Source organism: Patagioenas fasciata, unplaced genomic scaffold (genome assembly GCF_037038585.1).
Source record: "Patagioenas fasciata isolate bPatFas1 unplaced genomic scaffold, bPatFas1.hap1 Unplaced_260, whole genome shotgun sequence".
Classification (NCBI taxonomy): domain Eukaryota; kingdom Metazoa; phylum Chordata; class Aves; order Columbiformes; family Columbidae; genus Patagioenas; species Patagioenas fasciata.
The window spans coordinates 1-19,041 of NW_027288689.1; the positions used below are offsets into that span (position 1 = coordinate 1).

A 19,041-nucleotide genomic window follows, 5' to 3' on the forward strand; every position below is an offset into this window, starting at 1 on the left:
TATGGGGTGAAACCCCCAAGCCCCCAGCCCCCCAAGTCCCCAACCCCACAACCCCCACCCCACAGTCCCATAGATCTCAGTCCCCCAAGTCCCCCAACCCCCAGCCCCCCAGCCCTATGGGGCAAGACCCCCAAGTCCCCAGCCCCCAAGTCCCCAGCCACCCAAGTCCCCAAGTCCCCCAGCCCCACAGCCCCCCAAGCCCCCAGCCCCACAACCCCCACCCCCACAGCTCCAACCCCCAGCCCCACAAGTCCCCATCCCCTCAAGCCCCCACCCCCATAACTCCCACCCCCCCAGCCCCCAGCTCCCCAAACCTCGAGCCCCACGACCCCCAGCCCCACAACCCCCAGCCCCCCAAGCCCCCAGCCCCACACCTTGCTGAGCACCAGCCGCGCCACCGAGGCGTTGGCGTCGATGACGATGACGGGGACCTTGTCGTCGCGGATCTCCTTGAGCAGGGGGGTGGGGTCCTGAGCCCCCTCCAGCACCCGAACCGACAGCGTCTCCCGCGAGATCAGGAACCCCCGCACCAGCTCCTCCAGCCGCAGGAGGCCTGGGGACATTGGGGGCGATGGGGACATTGGGGACAATGGGGGTGATGGGGGCGATGGGGACATTGGGGGCGATGGGGACATTGGGGGCGATTGGGACATTGGGGACAATGGGGGCGATGGGGACATTGGGGGCGATGGGGACATTGGGGACATTGGGGGTGATGGGGGCGATGGGGACAATGGGGGCGATGGGGACATTGGGGGCGATGGGGACATTGGGGGCGATGGGGGCGATGGGGACAATGGGGGCGATGGGGACATTGGGGGCGATGGGGACATTGGGGGCGATGGGGACATTGGGACAATGGGGTCATAACCCCCCATATCCCCCCATAACCCCCAATACCCCCCAGGATCCCCATAAACCCCCCAGGACTCCCAATACCCCCCCCCATAACCCCTAATACCTCCCCTATAACCCCCAATACCCCCCCCATGACCCCCAATAACCCCCCCAGGACCCCCCTAACCCCCCCAATACCCCCCCAGGACCCCCATAACCCCCCAATACCCCCCCTAATGACCCCCAATAACCCCCCCAGGACCCCCATAACCCCCCCATAACCCCCACAATGACCCCCAATACCCCCCCAATACCCCCCCAGGACCCCAATAACCCCCCCAATGACCCCAAATAACCCCCCAGGACCCCCCCATAACCCCATGTAACCCCCCCAATGACCCCCAATACCCCCCAGGACCCCCCCATAACCCCATGTAACCCCCCCAATAACCCCAATACCCCCCCAGGACCCCCACATAACCCCCCCTAATGACCCCCAATACCCCCCCAGGACCCCCCCATAACCCCATGTAACCCCCCCAATGACCCCCAATACCCCCCAGGACCCCCCCATAACCCCATGTAACCCCCCCAATAACCCCCAATACCCCCCCTAGGACCCCCCCATAACCCCATGTAACCCCCCCATAACCCCCAATAACCCCCCCAAGGACCCCCATAACCCCCCCAATACCCCCCCAATGACCCCCAATACCCCCCTAGGACCCCCCCATAACCCCCCATAACCCCCCAATACCCCCCCAGGACCCCCCATAACCCCATGTAACCCCCCCATAACCCCCAATAACCCCCCCAAGGACCCCCATAACCCCCCCATAACCCCCCCTAATGACCCCAAATAACCCCCCCAGGACCCTCCCAGGACCCCCATAACCACCCCAATGACCCCAAATACCCCCCCAGGACCCCCCCATAACCCCATGTAACCCCCCCATAACCCCCAATAACCCCCCCAAGGACCCCCATAACCCCCCCATAACCCCCCCTAATGACCCCGAATAACCCCCCAGGACCCCCCCATAACCCCATGTAACCCCCCCAATGACCCCCAATACCCCCCAGGACCCCCCCATAACCCCATGTAACCTCCCCAACGACCCCCAATAACCCCCCCAAGGACCCCAAATACCCCCCAGGACCCCCCCATAACCCCAAGTAACCCCCCCAATGACCCCCAATAACCCCCCAGGACCCCCCCAGGACCCCAATAACCCCCCAATGACCCCCAATAACCCCCCCAAGCACCCCCATAACCCCCCCTAATGACCCCCAATACCCCCCAGGACCCCCCCATAACCCCATGTAACCCCCCCAGTGACCCCCCCGGACCCACATTCGGGCTGCGCGCAGATGAGGGAGGCGGGGGGGCTGTGCAGGCTGCGCAGGAGCCCCCCCACGGCGCCGCTCACGTCCTCGTTGCTGGGGAAGAGGCTGAGGGCGGCGAAACGGAGCAGGGGGGGGCGGGGGGCGTCCTCGGGGCCCACCTTGATGTGCGGGATCTGGGGGGCACGGGGGGTCAGGGGTCATGGGGGGCATGGGGGGTCATGGGGGGTCAGGGGGGTCCTCGGGGCCCACCTTGATGTGCGGGATCTGGGGGGCACGGGGGTCACGGGGGGTCAGGGGGGGACATGGGGGGCATGGGGGGGCATGGGGGGCATGGGGGGTCAGGGGGGCATGGGGGGCATGGGGGTCAGGGGGGGTCCTCGGGACCCACCTTGATGTGCGGGATCTGGGGGGTCATAGGGGGTCAGGGGTCATGGGGGGTCAGGGGGGGTCAGGGGGGGTCAGGGGGGGTCAGGGGGGTCCTCGGGGCCCACCTTGATGTGCGGGGTCTGGGGGGCACGGGGGGTCAGGGGGGGTCAGAGGGGGACATGGGGGGCATGGGGGTCAGGGGGGTCCTCGGGGCCCACCTTGATGTGCGGGATCTGGGGGGCACAGGGGTCACGGGGGGTCAGGGGGGGTCATGGGGGGCATGGGGGGTCATGGGGGGTCAGGGGGGTCCTCGGGGCCCACCTTGATGTGCGGGATCTGGGGGGCACGGGGGTCACAGGGGGTCAGGGGGGCATGGGGGGTCAGGGGGTTATGGGGGGCTATGGGGGGTCATGGGGGGTCAGGGGGGGCATGGGGGGTCATGGGGGGTCATGGGGGGTTATGGGGGGTCCTCGGGGCCCACCTTGATGTGCAGGATCTGGGGGGCACGGGGGTCACGGGGGGTCAGGGGGGCATGGGGTGCATGGGGGGCATGGGGGTCAGGGGGGTCCTCAGGGCCCACCTTGATGTGTGGGGTCTGGGGGGCACGGGAGGTCAGGGGGGGCATGGGGGGCATGGAGGTCACGGGGGTCATGGGGGGACATGGGGGGTATGGGGGGTCAGGGGGGGTCATGGGGGTCACGGGGTCATGGGGGTCAGAGGGGTCAGGGGGAGTCAGGGGGGGTCCCAGGAGGGTCTGGGGGTGTCCAGGGGGTTCCTGGGTAGGGATTTGGGGTTCCCAGGGGGTTCAGGGGGTCCTGGGGGATTCAGGGGGTTTGGGGTCCCAGGGGGTTCAGGGGTCCCCGGTCTCAGTCTGGGGGTCCTGGGGTGTTTAAGGGGGTCCCAGGGGGTTCAGGGGTCCCCGGGGTCCCTGTTCGGGGGTCCCAGGGGGGGTTCAGGGGTTCCCAGGGGGTTCAGGGGGTTTGGGGGGGTCTGGGGGGTTTTGGGGTCCCCGGGGGGTTCAGGGGTTCCCAGGGGGTCTGGGGGGTTCCCAGGGAATTGAGGGGGTTTGGGGGGGTCCCAGGGGGTTCAGGGGGTTTGGGGGGGTCTGGGGGGTTTTGGGGTCCCCAGGGGGGGTTTTGGGGTCCCCGGGGGGGGTTTTGGGGTCCCCGGGGGGGGGTTTTGGGGTCCCTCACCTCCTTGTCCCCGCAGATGTGGCTGACGGTGGCGGCAGCGGCCGGGCTGGCGGCCGGGCCCAGGACGGAGAGCACCCCCTTGGGCAGGATCTGGCACACTGGGACCAGTACAGACCAGTATGGACCAGTACAGACCAGTATGCACCAGTACAGACCAGTATGCACCAGTAACCCCCCCACTGACCCCCCAGTGCCCCCCAATCCATCCCAGTCCATCCCAGTGGCCCAGGACGGAGAGCACCCCCTTGGGCAGGATCTGGCACACTGGGACCAGTACAGACCAGTATGGACCAGTACAGACCAGTATGGACCAGTACAGACCAGTATGGACCAGTACAGACCAGTATGGACCAGTAACCCCCCCACTGACCCCCCCAGTGCCCCCCAGTGTCTCCCAATCCATCCCAGTCCATCCCAGTTCATCACAGTGACCCCCAGTATCACCAGTATCCCCAGTATAAACCAGTACCCCCACTATAACCAGTACACCCAGTATAACCCAGTCTAACCAGTATAACCAGTATAACCCAGTACACTCACTGATGTCGGTGGTCTCGTACTGGCTGTCCCCCCCCAGCTCGAACACCTCCACCTCCCCCACCCCAGTATAACCAGTATAACCAGTATAACCAGTATAACCAGTATATCCCAGTATAACCAGTATAACCAGTATAACCAGTATATCCCAGTCTAACCAGTATCCCCAGCACACTCACTGATGTCGGTGGTCTCGTACTGGCTGTCCCCCCCCAGCTCGAACACCTCCACCTCCCCACCCCAGTATAACCAGTATAACCAGTATAACCAGTATAACCAGTATATCCCAGTATATCCCAGTATAACCAGTATAACCAGTATAACCAGTATAACCAGTCTGACTCACTGATGTCGGTGGTCTCGTACTGGCTGTCCCCCCCCAGCTCGAACACCTCCACCTCCCCCACCCCAGTATAACCAGTATATCCCAGTATATCCCAGTATAACCAGTATAACCAGTATATCCCAGTATAACCAGTATAACCAGTATAACCAGTATAACCAGTATAACCCAGTATAACCAGTATAACCCAGTCTAACCAGTCTAACCAGTGTAACTCACTGATGTCGGTGGTCTCGTACTGGCTGTCCCCCCCCAGCTCGAACACCTCCACCTCCAGGCGGGGCCGGGGGGGGGTCCCCAGCGCCCCCAGGACCCCGTTGAGCTGCTCCCGCGCCAGCGCCAGCGCCAGGCGCTGCCCCCCCCCGCACGGGCCCCCCTCGTCCAGGATGGCGGCTGGGGGGGCAATGACGTCACTGACCCCCCCATAACCCCCCTATGTCCCCCATGTCCCCCTGTGACCCCCAGACCCCCCCAGCCGCTGCCCCCCCCCGCACGGGCCCCCCTCGTCCAGGATGGCGGCTGGGGGGGCAATGACGTCACCGACCCCCCCATAACCCCCCCATGTCCCCCAGACCCCCCCATGTCCCCCTGTGACCCCCAGACCCCCCAGCCGCTGCCCCCCCCCGCACGGGCCCCCCTCGTCCAGGATGGTGGCTGGGGGGGCAATGACGTCACTGACCCCCCCCGACCCCCCCATGTCCCCCCATGTCCCCCAGACACCCCCATGACCCCCCCATGTCCCCATGTCCCCCCATACCCCCCCATGTCCCCATGTCCCCCCATGTCCCCATGTCCCCCCATGTCCCCCCATGTCCCCCAGACACCCCCATGACCCCCCCATGTCCCCATGTCCCCCCATACCCCCCCATGTCCCCATGTCCCCCCATGTCCCCATGTCCCCCCATGTCCCCCCATGTCCCCCCATGTCCCCCATCCCCCCCCATGTCCCCATGTCCCCATGTCCCCATGTCCCCTCACCCATGCGCAGTGGGGAGGGTCCCGGCCGCTCCCGGGGGGCGACCCCCCCCCCCAGCAGCACCAACAGCAGCAGCAGCGCGGGGGCCGGCGGCATCGTCCCCCCCTCCGCATGGGGACACGGCGGCCTGGGGACAGCGACAGGGACCCTGAGCCCCCCGGGACCCCCCCGGGACCCCCCCGGGACCCCCCCGGGACACCCAAACCCCCCTGAGCCCCCCAAACCCCCCCTGACCCCCCGGCATCGTCCCCCCCTCCGCATGGGGACACGGCGGCCTGGGGACAGCGACAGGGACCCTGAGCCCCCCGGGACCCCCCCGGGACCCCCTGAGCCCCCCCGGGACCCCCAGACCCCCCTGAGTCCCCCAACCCCCCCTGTACCCCACAACCTCCCCCAGGACCCTCAAACCCCTCCCGGGACCCCCAAACCCCCCTGAGACCCCCAAACCCCCCCCGGGACCCCCAAACCCCCCCCCGGGACCCCCAAACTCCCCTGAGTCCCCCAAGCCCCCCCCGGGACCCCCAAACCCCCCTGAGCCCGTCAAACCCCCCCCGGGACCCCCAACCCCCCCTGTACCCCACAACCTCCCCCAGGACCCCCAAACCCCTCCCGGGACCCCCAAACCCCCCTGAGCCCCCCAAACCCCCCCCGGGACCCCCAGACCCCTCTGAGCCCCCCAAACCCCCCCCGGGACCCCCAAGCCCCCCTGAGCCCCCCAAACCCCCCCCCGGGACCCCCAAACTCCCCTGAGTCCCCCAAACCCCCCCCGGGACCCCCAAACCCCCCTGAGCCCCCCAAACCCCCCCTGTACCCCACAACCTCCCCCAGGACCCCCAAACCCCTCCCGGGACCCCCAAACCCCCCCTGTACCCCCCAACCCCCCCGGACCCCCAAACCCCCCCCCGAGCCCCCCTGGGACCCCCCAAACCCCTCCGGGACCCCCCAAAGCTCCCCAGGACTCCCCAAATCCCCCCGGGACCCCCCGACCTTCCCTGGGGTCCCAGGGGTGTCCTGGGGTTTTTTGGGGTCCCCGGGGTGGGAGGGGTCCCGGGGGGGTCTTGGGGTCCCGGGGGGTCCTGGGTGGGGTTTCGGGGTCCCAGGGGTCCTGGGGTGGGGTCTTGGGGTCCCGGGGAGGTTTTGGGGTCCCCGGGGGTCCCAATGGGGGTTTGGGGTCCAGGGGTCCTGATGGGGGGGTCCCGAGGTCCCCGGGGGTCCCAGGGTGGGACCCAGGGGGGGTCCCAGGGGTCCTGGGTGGGGGCTTCTGGGTGGGGTTGTGGGGTCCCGGGGGGTCTCGGGGTCCCTGGGGGTCCCGGGTGGGGGTTCGGGGTCCCAGGGGTCCTGGGGGGGGTCTTGGGGTCATGGGGGGGGTTTCAGGGTCCCCGGGGGTCCTGGGGGGGGGTTTCGGGGTCTCAGGGTTTCCCGGGGGGGTCCCCGGGTGGTCCCAGGGGTCCTGATGGGGGTCTCGGAATCCCCAGGGTCCCGGGTGGGGTTTCGGGGTCCCCGGGGGTCCTGGGGGGGGGTTCGGGGTCCAGGGTCCTGATGGGGGGGTCCCGATGTCCCCGGGGGTCCCAGGGGTCCTGGGGGGGGTTTCGGGATCCCGGGGGTCCCAGGGGGGGTCCCAGGGGTCCTGATGGGGGTCTCGGGGTCCAGGGGGGTCCCAGGGGGGGTCCCGAGGGTCCTGGGGGGGTTTCGGGGTCCCGGGGGGTCCCATGGAGGGTCCCGGGGGTCCTGGGGGGGTTCGAGGGTCCTGATGGGGGGGTCCCGATGGGGGGGTCCCGAGGTCCTCGGGGGTCCCAGGAGGGGTCTCGGGGTCCCGGGGGGGTCCCAGGGGGGGTTCCCGGGGGTCCTGGGGGGGGTTTCGGGGTCCAGGGGGTCCCAGGGGGGGTTTCGGGCCCCCCCCCCCCCCATCCCCACGGCTGCGGTTGCCCCGGTAACCGTTGCCGGGTAACGGGATTGGGCTCCTGCGGCCGCTGTTGCCGGGCAACGGGGGGGGGGGAACACGGGGGGGCCACGGGGGGCCCCTCCCCCACCCACCCTTCCCCTCCCCCCGCCAGGGACCCCCAAAACCCCTCCCCCCCAAAGCTGGGACCCCCAAAGCTGGGGGGGGGGAGGGACGGACGGAGCCACCGGAACCGGGGGAGGGGGGGAGGGGGGAGCGGTACCGGGGGTGGGGGAGGGGAAACGGGGCCGGTACCGGGGGGTGGGGGTGGGGATGGAACCGGGATTCGGGATCGGGAACCGGGACCGGGGGTGGATCCGGGTACCGGGAACCGGGGATCGATACCGGGAACCGGGGGTGGATCCGGGTACCGGGATCGGGAACGGGAACCGGGGGTGGGGATCGGGAACCGGGACCGGGGGTGGATCCGGGTACCGGGATCGGGAACCGGGGATCGATACCGGGAACCGGGGGTGGATCCGGGTACCGGGAACGGGGGATGGGGCCGGGAATGGAGCCCGGGAACCGGGGATGGATCCCGGTACCCAGGAATGGATCCCGGTAACGGGGATGGGGCCCAATCCGGTAACCGGGGATGGATCCCGGTACCCAGGAATGGATCCCGGTAACGGGGATGGGGCTGGATCCCGGTGCTGGATCCCAGTAACCGGGGATGGGGCCGGGGATGGATCCCGGTAACGGGGATGGGGCCGGATCCCGGGGCTGGATCCCGGTAACCGGGGGCGGATCCCGGGGCCGGTAACGGGGATGGATGGGGGTACCGGGGGCTGGATCCCGGTAACCGGGGATGGATCCGGATCCCGGTAATCGGGTGATGAGGCCGGGGCCGGATCCCGGATCCCGGTCCCGGGGGTGGATGGGGTGCGGGGGATGGGGCCGGATCCCGGATCCCGGATCCCACCCCGGGGGGGCTGCGGCGGGGCCGGGCTGGGCCCCCCCGCTTCATCCCCCGGACCCCATTCCCCGTTCCCCGTTCCCCCCCGTTCCCGTTCCCCCCCCGTTCCCGTTCCCCCCCCGTTCCCGTTCCCCCCCGTTCCCGTTCCCGTTCCCCCCCCGTTCCCGTTCCCCCCCCGCTCCCGTTCCCGTTCCCCCCCCGTTCCCGTTGCCGTTCCCCCCCCGCTCCCGTTCCCCCCACCGCTCCCGTTCCCGTTCCCCCCCCGTTCCCGTTCCCCCCCCGTTCCCGTTCCCGTTCCCCCCCCGCTCCCGTTCCCGTTCCCCCCCCGCTCCCGTTCCCGTTCCCCCCCCCGCTCCCGTTCCCGTTCCCCCCCCGCTCCCGTTCCCGTTCCCCCCCCGTTCCCGTTCCCGTTCCCCCCCCGCTCCCGTTCCCGTTCCCCCCCCGCTCCCGTTCCCGTTCCCCCCCCGTTCCCGTTCCCCCCCCGCTCCCGTTCCCGTCCCCCCCCCCGTCACTCACTCGCTGCGCGGCCGCCGCAGCCCCCCCGGCCGGGGGGGGGGATGGGGGGGATGGGGGGGGCCGGGCCGCGGCTCCTCCGCCCGGTGAAGGCGGCGGCGGCGGCGGCAGCGGGGGGGGCGGGGGGGGCAGGGCCCGGGCCCCCCCGGTTCGCGCTGCTCGCGGCTCCAACGGCGGCGACGGGAAGGACGGGGGGGGGGGCCCCCCCGGGATGGTATGGGGGGGGGGGGGTGGTGTGTGCCCCCCCCACCCAGTGGGACCCCCCCCCCCCAATGCGTGACCCCCCCGGGTGGGCTGAAGGTGGGGGGGGGCGCACCTCCCCCCCCCCCGCGTGGGATCGTCCGGGGGGGGTGCGCGGGAGGGGGGGGCGGAAGGGGTGGGGTTAATAGGAGGGGCGTGGCCGGGGTAATTGGAGGGCGGGGCCGCAAGGGAATGGGGTGGAGGTGGGCGGGGTCAATGGGGGCGTGGCCAAATGGGTAATAGGGGATAGGATGTGTAGGCGGGGCTTGGGAAAGGGGCGGGGCTAGGGGCTGATCGGATGGTGGAGGGTGTGGGCGGGGCTAGCGGGAGGGGGCGTGGCCAGGGTTGAGTGAAGGAGCGGGGGCTGGAAAAGGGGCGGGCTTAGCAGGAGGGGACGTGGCCATTGGGTCCATTGGAGGGCGGGGCTTGGGAGGGGGCGGGGTTAACGGGTGGGGTGGGACAAATGGGCGGGGTTTATTGAATGGGGCGGGGCTTGCAGAGGGTGCAGGGCTCAGCCCCACCCACAGCAAAACTCAGACACCGCCCCCCCCAAGGCAATTAACACCTTCATAAGGTAATTAACACCCTAATAGGGTAATTACCCCCACCCCAATTAACCACCCTCTTACCCCCCCATTAAGTGCCCTCCCCACCCATTCCCCTCCCCCCCAATAAAGACACTTTGGGTCGTTTTCTCTCTTTTAATTGCATCAGGAATTCATTAACAGCCCCCCCACAATGGGGGGGGGAGAATGGGATGGGGGGGGGGGCGGGGGCAACAACCCCCCAAATGCGGCTGCTCCCCCCCCCAAAAATCAGGGGGTGCGGGGAGACTCGGGGGGGGTGGGGATGGGGGGGACATTGGGTTTTGTCCCCCCCAAAATGGGGGGGGTAGGGGGTGTCCCCAAAATGAGGGTGGGAAACCTGGGGGGGGCACAAGGGGGTCCCCAAACTGGGGGTGTCCTGGGGGGGGGGTGGGGGGTCCCCACTTTGGGGGTGTCCTGGGGGGGATATTGGGGGGTCCCCAAAGCGGGGGTGTCCTGGGGGGGATGGGGGGGTCCCCACTTTGGGGGTGTCCCGGGGGGTCACTGCAGCCCCCCAGGTTGTTGGGGGTCCGGGGGGGGCGCTGGGTAAATCTCGATGGTTTCCACCACGGCCAGAGCGGCGCCGACGTCCCCGCCGGGGCTGGGGGGGGCGGGCACGGGGACGGTGACGGTGACAGTGACGGTGCCACCGGCTCCGGTTCCGGTCTCGATGACGGATCCGGTTCCGGTGTCGATAACAGATCCGGTTCCGGTTCCAGTGTCAATAACGGATCCGGTTCCGGTTTCAGTGTCGATGATGGATCCGGTTCCGGTGTCGATGATGGATCCGGTTCCGGTTCCAGTGTCAACGACGGATCCGGTTCCGGTGCCAACAACGGATCCGGTGCCTGTTCCAGCGCCAATAACGCATCCGGAGCCGGTTGTGGTGCTGATGATGGAGCCGGCGCCGGTTCCAGCACCAGTTATGGTGTCAGTAATGGAACCGGTACCAGTCACAGCGCCGATAATGGAGCCGCTACCAGTTATGGCGCCGATAACGGAGCCAGAGCCGGTTCCGGTGCCGATGACGGAGCCGGTGGCGGTTATGGTCTCGATAATGGACCCAGTGGTGGTTGCGGTGTCGATAACGGAGCCGGCGTCAGTTATGGTGCCGATAACGGAGCCGGCGCTGGTTCCGGTGCTGATAACGGAGCCGGTGCTGGTTACGGTCTCAATAACAGCCCCGGTGCCAGTTACGGTCTCAATAATGGAGCCGGCGCCGGTTACGGTCTCGATAATGGTCCCGGCGCTGGTTATGGTGTCGATAACAGAGCCGGCGCCAGTCGCGGTGCTGATAACGGCGCCGGCGCCGCTTACGGTCTCAATAACGGCCTCGGTGCCGCTAACGGAGTCAGAGCTGCTTCTGGTACCAACGATGGAGCCGGCGGCGGTTCCGGTGCCGCTAACGGCCCCGGTGCTGATAACGGCCCCGGCGGAGGCTCCGGTGCTGATAACGGCCCCGGCGGCGGCTCTGGTGCTGATAACGGCCCCGGCGGCGGCTCCGGTGGTGATAACGGCCCCGGCGGCGGCTCCGGCGCCCGCGGGTCCCCGCGGCGGCTGCTGCTGGTGCAGCTTGCGGTGCTTCCAGAGGTTGGAGAAGGAGCGGTAGGCTTTGCCGCAGCCCTCGCAGCGGTAGGGCCGCTCGCCCGTGTGGATGCGCCGGTGCTCGGCCAGGCGCACGGCGATGGCGAAGGCTTTGCCGCAGTCGCCGCAGCGGAAGGGGCGCTCGCCCGTGTGCAGGCGCCGGTGGTCCTTGAGGTGCGTGGATTGCCGGAAGGCTTTGCCGCACTCGGGGCAGGGGTAGGGCCGCTCGCCGGTGTGGATGCGCCGGTGAACCGACAGCGACGTCTCGGTGCTGAACAGCTTCTTGCACTCCCCGCACTCAAAGCTCTTGGCGCAAGGCGGGCGCCGCGGCGGCGCCGGCGCCGGAGAGCGCGGCGGCTCCGGCGCCGCGCCGGGCGCTGCGTGGAGCCGCTCGTGCGCCCGCAGCCGCGCGGCTGACCCCGCTTTCTTGCCGCAAACCGGGCACTCGAAGCGCCGGGCGCCGCCGCCACCACGGGGACAGCGGTGCTCCCGCAGCTGCGCCGCGCTGGCGAAGGCGGCGCCGCAGCCGGCGCAGACCTGCGGCTCCCGGCCGGCGTGGGCCAGGCGGTGCACATCCAGCAGGCGCCGGAGCAGGAAGGAGCGCCCGCAATCGGCGCACTTGTAGGGGTACTCGCCGGTGTGGTGGTAGCGGTGCATGAGCAGGCGGTAGGGCCGGTGGAAGCGGACGCCGCACTCCTGGCACTTGTAGGGGTAGCGGCGCGAGTGCACGAAGAAGTGTTGGCGCAGCGTGGAGGATTGGGTGAAGCGCTTGTGGCACAGCTGGCACTCGTAGGGCCGCTCGCCCGTGTGCGTCAGGCGGTGCCGCAGGAGGTTGGCCTGCGAGTTGAAGGTTTTGGCGCAGTCCGGGCAGGCGAAGGGGCGCTCGCCCGTGTGCGTGAGCGCGTGGTTGCGCAGGTGCGACTTCTTCTTGAACATCTTGCCGCACTCGGCGCACTCGTGGCGCCGCTCCAGGCGGTGCACGAAGCGCTGGTGCCGCGCCAGCTGCGCCGCTTTGCCGAAGGCTTTGCCGCAGGCGCCGCAGCGGTGGTTGGGCTCCGGCGGGCGCGGCGCGGCCGCTTTGGGCTCCGGGGGTGGCGGCGGCGGGGGTTCGGCGCTGGGTTTGGCGGCGCCGTGGGTGCGGCGGTGGTAGAGGAATTTGGTCATGTTGGCGAAGGCTTTGCCGCAGGGGCAGCGGTGCAGGGGGTTCGGGGAGTGCGTGCGCCGGTGCGCCAGCAGCAGGGATTCGGTGTCGAAGGCGGAGCCGCAATCCAGGCACAGGAAGCGCGACTCGGCGCTGTGGCCGCCCAGGTGCTGCTCCAGCGCCGGCGGCGTCGGGAGGACTTTGCTGCACAGGGGACACTGGAAAGCGCCCAAGCGGTGACAGCGGAGGTGGCGCCGGAGCTGGCGGGGGCCGCCCAGGAGGCGCTGGCACTCGGGGCAGCGGTGCTCGACGGGGGGCGGCGGCGGCGCGGCGGCGGCGTTGGGCTCGTTAGCGCCGCCGTTAACGAGCGGGGGGGTGAGGTGCGCGGCCTGGTGCTCCAGGAAGTCCTTGGGGCTCTGGAAGAGCTGCCGGCACTCGCCGCACTCGTAGAGCAGCAGCTGCACCGTTTCGGCGTCGGCGGCGTCGGCGTCGTCCTCGCCGGGTTTGCGGTACGAGTGCTCCAGGTCCACGCGGGCCGTGGGCGCCGGAGCCGGGTTGGGGGCACGGTGGCTTTGCCGGTGGCTCAACCACAGCTCCTGGGTGGCGAAGAGCGCGCGGCACTCGGGGCACTCGAAGTGGATGGCGGCGCTGGGTTTGGCGGTGACGGAGCCGAGCGGCTCCGGGTCCTGCGCCAGCAGCTTGATGTGCAGCTCCTGGTGCTCCAGCAGCTGTCCCGGCGTCACCAGGAGCTGCCCGCACTCCAGGCATTGGTACTGGGGGGGGTCCGGGGGGGCGCCCAGCAGCTCGAGCTGGTGCGGGTGCTGCGGGTGCTGCGGGGGGGGGTGCTGGTGCTGCTGGTGCGCCAGCGCCTCCCCCAGCGCCGCCGCCAGGTGCCCGCACTCGGAGCAGACGTAGCGGTGCTCCAGCAGCACCAGCGTCTCCTCGCCCGCTGGGGGGGTCGCCATGGCCCTGGGGGGGAGAACACAGCGGGGTTAGAGGGGTGGGGGGGAAATGGGGGGGGGGTGGGGGGGAGCGGGGAGAGGAGGGGGTGGGAGGGAGAGAGGAGGGGGTGTGGGGGAGAGGAGGGGGGGAGAGGGGGGGTGAGAGGAGGGGGGAGGGGGAAGAAATTGGGGGGGGCAGGGTGAGGTGATGGGGGGGTGGGGTGAGGGGGGGAGAGAAGGAGGGGGTGGGGGGGGAGTGAGGGGGGTGAGAGAGGCGGTGGGGGGGGGAGAGGGGGATGGGGGGGGTTGAGAGGAGGGGGGAGGGGGGGTGAGAGGAGGTGAGGGGAGGGGTGGGTGAGGGGGGCGGGGGAGGGGGGGGTGAGAGGAGGGGGGAGGAGCGTGAGAGGAGGGGGTGGGGGGGTGAGAGGAGTGGGGGGGGAGAGGGGGAGGGGGGAAGAAATGGGGGGGGAAATGGGGGTGGGGGGGTGAGGGGGGGAGTGGGGGGGGAGAGGGGAAGAAATGGGTGGGGAGAAATGGGGGGGTGAAGAAATGGGGGGGGTGGGAGAAAGGGGGGGTGGGAGAAAGGGGGGGGGAGTTAAGGGGGGGAGTTTAAAGGGGGGGGAGTTTAAAGGGGGGGGAGTTTAAAGGGGGGTGGGAGTTTAAAGGGGGTGGGAGTTTAAAGGGGGGGAGTTTAAAGGGGGGGAGTTTAAAGGGGGCGGAGTTTAAAGGGGGCGGAGTTTAAAGGGGGCGGAGTTTAAAGGGGGGGAGTTTAAAGGGGGGGGGAGTTTAAAGGGGGGGGGAGTTTAAAGGGGGGGGGAGTTTAAAGGGGGGGTTAAAAGGGGGGGTAGAGAAGTTGGGGGGGAAATGGGGGGGTTAGAGGGGGGGAATGGGGGGGTAAGGGGAAATAATGGGGGAGTGGGAGAGTGAAGGGGGCAAAGAACAGGGGGGTTAAAAATAAACGGGGGGGTAAAAATAAACGGGGGGGGGTCAAGAAATAAAGGGGGAAAATAATGGGGGGGGGTTGAGAGAATGTGGGGGGGAAAGAGGGGGTCAGAAATAAATGGGGATGGGGGAATAAATGGGAGGGGGTAAATGGGGGGGGGAAGATAGGAGGGGCAATAAAATAGTAGGGGGGTGTTTAAAAATGGGGGGGTTAAAAGTATGGGGGGGGGATTAAAAATAATGGGGGGGGATTAAATAATAATGGGGGGGATTAAAAACAAGAGGGGGTCAAAAAATAAGGGATAAAAAGGGGGGGGCAAATATATTGGGGGGAGTAAAAAATGAGGAAGGGGTTTAAAATGGGGGGGGTTCAAAAAATGGGGGGGGAGGGTTAAAATTTGGGAGGGGAAATAAAGAAATGGGGGGGGGGCTAAGCCCATCAGGACCCCCCCAAATGAGCTTTGACCCCCCCCAGGAGCCCCCCAAACCCATTTTACCCCCCCAGGACCCCCCCAAATGCCCTTTGACCCCCTCAGGACCCCCCCAAACCCATTTTACCCCCTCAAATGCCCTTTGACCCCCCCCTTCAGGACCCCCCCAAACCCATTTTACCCCCCCAGGACCCCCCCAAGTGCCCTTTGACCCCCTCAGGACCAAATGCCCTTTGACCCCCCCAGGACCCCCCCAAACCCATTTTACCCCCCCCAACCCCACTTTAGCTCCTCAGGACCCCCTCAAACCCCTTTCCCCCCCCCCCCAGGCCCCGTTTCCCCTCAGCCCCCCCCAAATCCCGCCCCCCCCCGGGCCCCCCGAGCCCCCCCGGCCCCCGGTCCCCCCCCAACCCCCCCGGGCCCCCCAAACCCCCCCGGCACCCCCTCACCTCCCGTTTCTCTCCCGCTTTCGTTCGCTCTCCGTCCCCGCTTCCCTCCGCGGGCACCTCCCAACATGCCGCCTCCCTATTGGCCGGCGCCGCCCGCCCGGTCAAGGCGGGGACCAATGGTGGAGCGCGGCGCGTGGTGACGTCACGGGCGGGCGGCCCGGCGCGGTGGGAGCGGGAGGAACCAATGCGGTGGGGGGGGGGGGGGATCGGACCAAAGTGGGGGGAGGGAATGAGGGGGTGGGAGGGACCAAGCGGGGGGGGGGTTGGGGGGATTGGAGTGGGGGGGTTGGGTTGTGCCAAGGAACGGGTGAAATGGGGGGATTTGGGGGTCTGGGTTGTACCAAGGAGGGGGTGAAATGGGGGGATTTGGGGGTCTGGGTTGTACCAAGGAGGGGGTGAAATGGGGGGATTTGGGGGTCTGGGTTGTACCAAGGAGGGGGTGAAATGGGGGGATTTGGGGGTCTGGGTTGTACCAAGGAGGGGGTGAAATGGGGGGACTTGGGGGGGTCTGGGTTGTACCAAGGGGGGTTGGGGGGAGGTTTGGGGGGGTTTGGGTCGTACCAAGACAGGGGACAGAGGGGGAGGCTCCTGTTCAGCTTCTTTATTGTTCCCGTGGGGCCGACACACGCGGTTACAAAACAAAACCAACAAACAACCCCAAAAACAACCCCGAAAAAAAAACCAGGTCAATAATTTAAAAATCAATAATAATTAGCATAATTAACAAGAATTAATTAAGAAACCCCGAAACGACCCAACCCCACCCCCCCCACGAAAAACAATGAACGAGGCGGGAGGTGACGTCACGCGCGCGGCCGCCCCGGGGGGGGGGGGGAACACACACTGAGGGGGGCGGGGCTAAAGGGAAAGGGGCGGGGCCACTGTGGTGGGAGGGGGGAAGGGGCGTGGTTGAGGTGAGGGGGCGGGGCCAAGAAGGGCGGGAGCGCGGGGAAAGGGACGGGACTGAGGGGGCGTGGCCAGGGCGGTGGGCGGGGCTGGGAGAGGGGGCGCGGACAGGGGGCGTGGGCAAGAGGGAAGGGGCGTGGCCAGGGGGAGGGGGCGTGGCCAGGGAGGTCACAAACAGACATGGGGGGGGGAAGGGGCTTTTTGTACAAATTTTCTCCTTTTTTTGTCTTTTTTTTTAAACTTTTCCCGTTTTTTTGGTTTTTTTGCCTTTTTCCCGAGTTTCTTTTTGTTTAATTCTTATTATTTTTGTCTTTTTTTTCTCTTTTTTTAACGTTTTTCTGAGGTCTCTTACAAAACGGGGGGGATGGGGATGGGGGGGGGCGGAATTTTTGGGTGGAATCTTTGGTTTTTCGGTCGTTTCGCCGCCCCCCCCGGGGGGAGGGGGAGGGGCCACGGGGGGGGGGAGGGGTCACAGCACGAGGTCACCCCCCCCCCCCAAAAATAAGGGACCCCCCCCAAAATCAAGGGGATGCACCAAGAACTGGGAGTGGGGTCCCACTGGGAATTGGGGGCCCCCTCAATAAATAGGGACCCCCCCCCAATAAATGGGGGTCCCCCCACTAAAATAGGGACCCCCCAATAAATGGGGGAACCCCCCAATAAAGGGGGGAACCCCCTGATCAATAGGGACGCCCCCCCCGATAAATGGGGGACCCCCCAATAAATGGGGGAACCCCCCCCCATCAATAGGGATGCCCCCCCCCGGATAAATGGGGAACCCCCCATAAAATGGGGAACCCCCCAATAAAGGGGGGAACCCCCCCAATGAATAGGGACCCCCCCCAAAAAAGTGGGGGCCCCCCCCGGGGTTCTTTGGTTGCGCGAGGTCAATGAGGTATCTGGCCGGGGGGGGAGGGGCGGGGCCGGCCCCTCCCCCACCCTCTTTGGCTTTGGGGGGGGGCGGGGGGAGGGGGGGACCGGGGGGGTCCCCAAGGTCATGACCCCGGGGGTGTCCCCAAGGTCATGGGGGGGTCCCCAAGGTCATGACCCCGAGGGTGTCCCCAAGGTCATGGGGGGACATGGAGGTCATGGAGGGGCCATCAGTACCTGGAGCTTCGTCACCATCGTCATCGTCACCATGGTCACCACCATTGTCACCACCATTGTCACCATGGTCACCACCATTGTCACCATCATCATCATCACCATCGTCACCATGGTCACCACCATTGTCACCATCATTGTCACCATCATCATCATCACCATCATTGTCACCATTGTCACCATCATCATCATCATTGTCACCATCATCATCATCACCATTGTCACCACGGTCACCACCGTTGTCGTCATCATCACCATTGTCACCATTGTCATCGTCACCATGGTCACCATGATGAAGATGATCCTCATCATCATCATGGTCACCATGGTCACCCCCATCATCATCATGATGTTGTCACCCTTGTCACCATCACCACGGTCACCATGATCATCATTGTCCCCATCGTGGTCACCATCATCATCATCATTGTCCCCACGGTCACCATCATCATCATCATCACCTTCATGGTCACCACGATCATCATCTCATCATCATCATCATCATCATCGTCACCATGGTCACCACCATCATCATCACCTTCATGGTCACCATGGTCATTGTCACCTCAACATCATCATCATCACCATTGTTGTCCCCATTGTCACCATCATCATCATCATCATCATCGTTATCACCATGGTCACCGTGATCATCATCTCATCATCACCATTGTCCCCATGGTCACCACCATCATCATCATCATCACCTTCATAGTCACCATGATCATCATCATCGCCACCACCATTGTCCCCATTGTCACCATCATCATCACCATGGTCACCATGATCATCATCTCATCATCATCATCACCATCATTGTCCCCATTGTCACCATCATCATCACCATGGTCACCATCTCATCATCATCATCATCACCATCGTTGTCCCCATTATCATCTTCATCATGTTCATGGCCACCGTGGCCACCATGATCATCATCATTGTCCTCATGGTCACCACCATCATCATCATCGTCAGCATCATTGTCCCCATTGTCACCGTGGTCACCATCATCATTGTCACCATCATCATCATCACCTTCATGGTCACCATGGTCATCATCTCATCATCATCATCGTCCCCATTGTCACCATCATCATCATCACCATGGTCACCATCTCATCATCTCATCATCATCATCGTCCCCATTGTCACCATCATCATCATCACCATGGTCACCATCTCATCATCATCATCATCGTCACCATCGTTGTCCCCATTGTCACCATCATCATCATCATTGTCCCCATGGTCACCATCATCATCATCATCGTCATCACCATCGTTGTCCCCATTGTCACCATTATCATCATCATGGTCACCATGTTCACCATCATCATCATCATCATTGTCCCCATGGTCACCATCATCATCATCATCATCATTGTCACCATCATTGTCCCCATTGTCACCATCATCATCATCATGGTCACCATCTCATCATCATCATCATCATCATCATCATCATCATCATCACCATCATCATCGTCACCATTGTTGTCCCCATGGTCACCATCATCATCATCATGGTCACCATCATCATCATCATGGTCACCATCATCATCATCCTGGTCACCATCTCATCATCATCATCGTCACCATCATCGTCACCATCGTTGTCCGCATGGTCACCATCATCATCATCATGGTCACCATCTCATCATCATCATCATCATCGTCACCATCGTTGTCCCCATTGTCACCATCATCATCATCATGGTCAACATGGTCACCATCTCATCATCATCACCA

At 66.1% G+C, this 19,041-nt stretch overlaps 2 protein-coding genes across 2 annotated transcripts; both read right to left on the minus strand.

Annotated features, from left to right (window-relative positions):
- Nucleotides 1-314: 314 nt before the first annotated feature.
- On the minus strand, nt 315-9,844 carry LOC139826819 (glutamate receptor ionotropic, kainate 5-like; the record flags this gene model as incomplete). The annotated part of the gene is made up of 9 exons (XM_071803229.1): nt 9,837-9,844; nt 8,971-9,132; nt 5,602-5,726; nt 5,083-5,142; nt 4,811-5,016; nt 4,284-4,335; nt 3,744-3,841; nt 2,192-2,357; nt 315-553 (listed from the first exon to the last, which is right to left on the minus strand). Coding segments are annotated over exons 1-9 (1,116 nt in total), but the record flags the coding sequence as incomplete, so codon positions are not given.
- A 50-nt stretch (nt 9,845-9,894) lies between these two features.
- On the minus strand, nt 9,895-15,292 carry LOC139826823 (uncharacterized). Its single transcript, XM_071803233.1, has 2 exons — nt 15,280-15,292; nt 9,895-13,485 (listed from the first exon to the last, which is right to left on the minus strand). The coding sequence occupies exon 2, from the start codon at nt 13,479-13,481 to the stop codon at nt 10,293-10,295; it is 3,189 nt and encodes a 1,062-aa protein (XP_071659334.1). The 5' UTR covers nt 13,482-13,485; nt 15,280-15,292; the 3' UTR covers nt 9,895-10,292.
- Between the last annotated feature and the right edge of the window lie 3,749 nt (nt 15,293-19,041).

Coding starts and splice junctions, on each gene's coding strand:
- LOC139826823 (XM_071803233.1), bottom strand. CDS start 13,481: ATGGCGACCCCCCCAGCGGGCGAGGAGACGCTGGTGCTGCTGGAGCAC.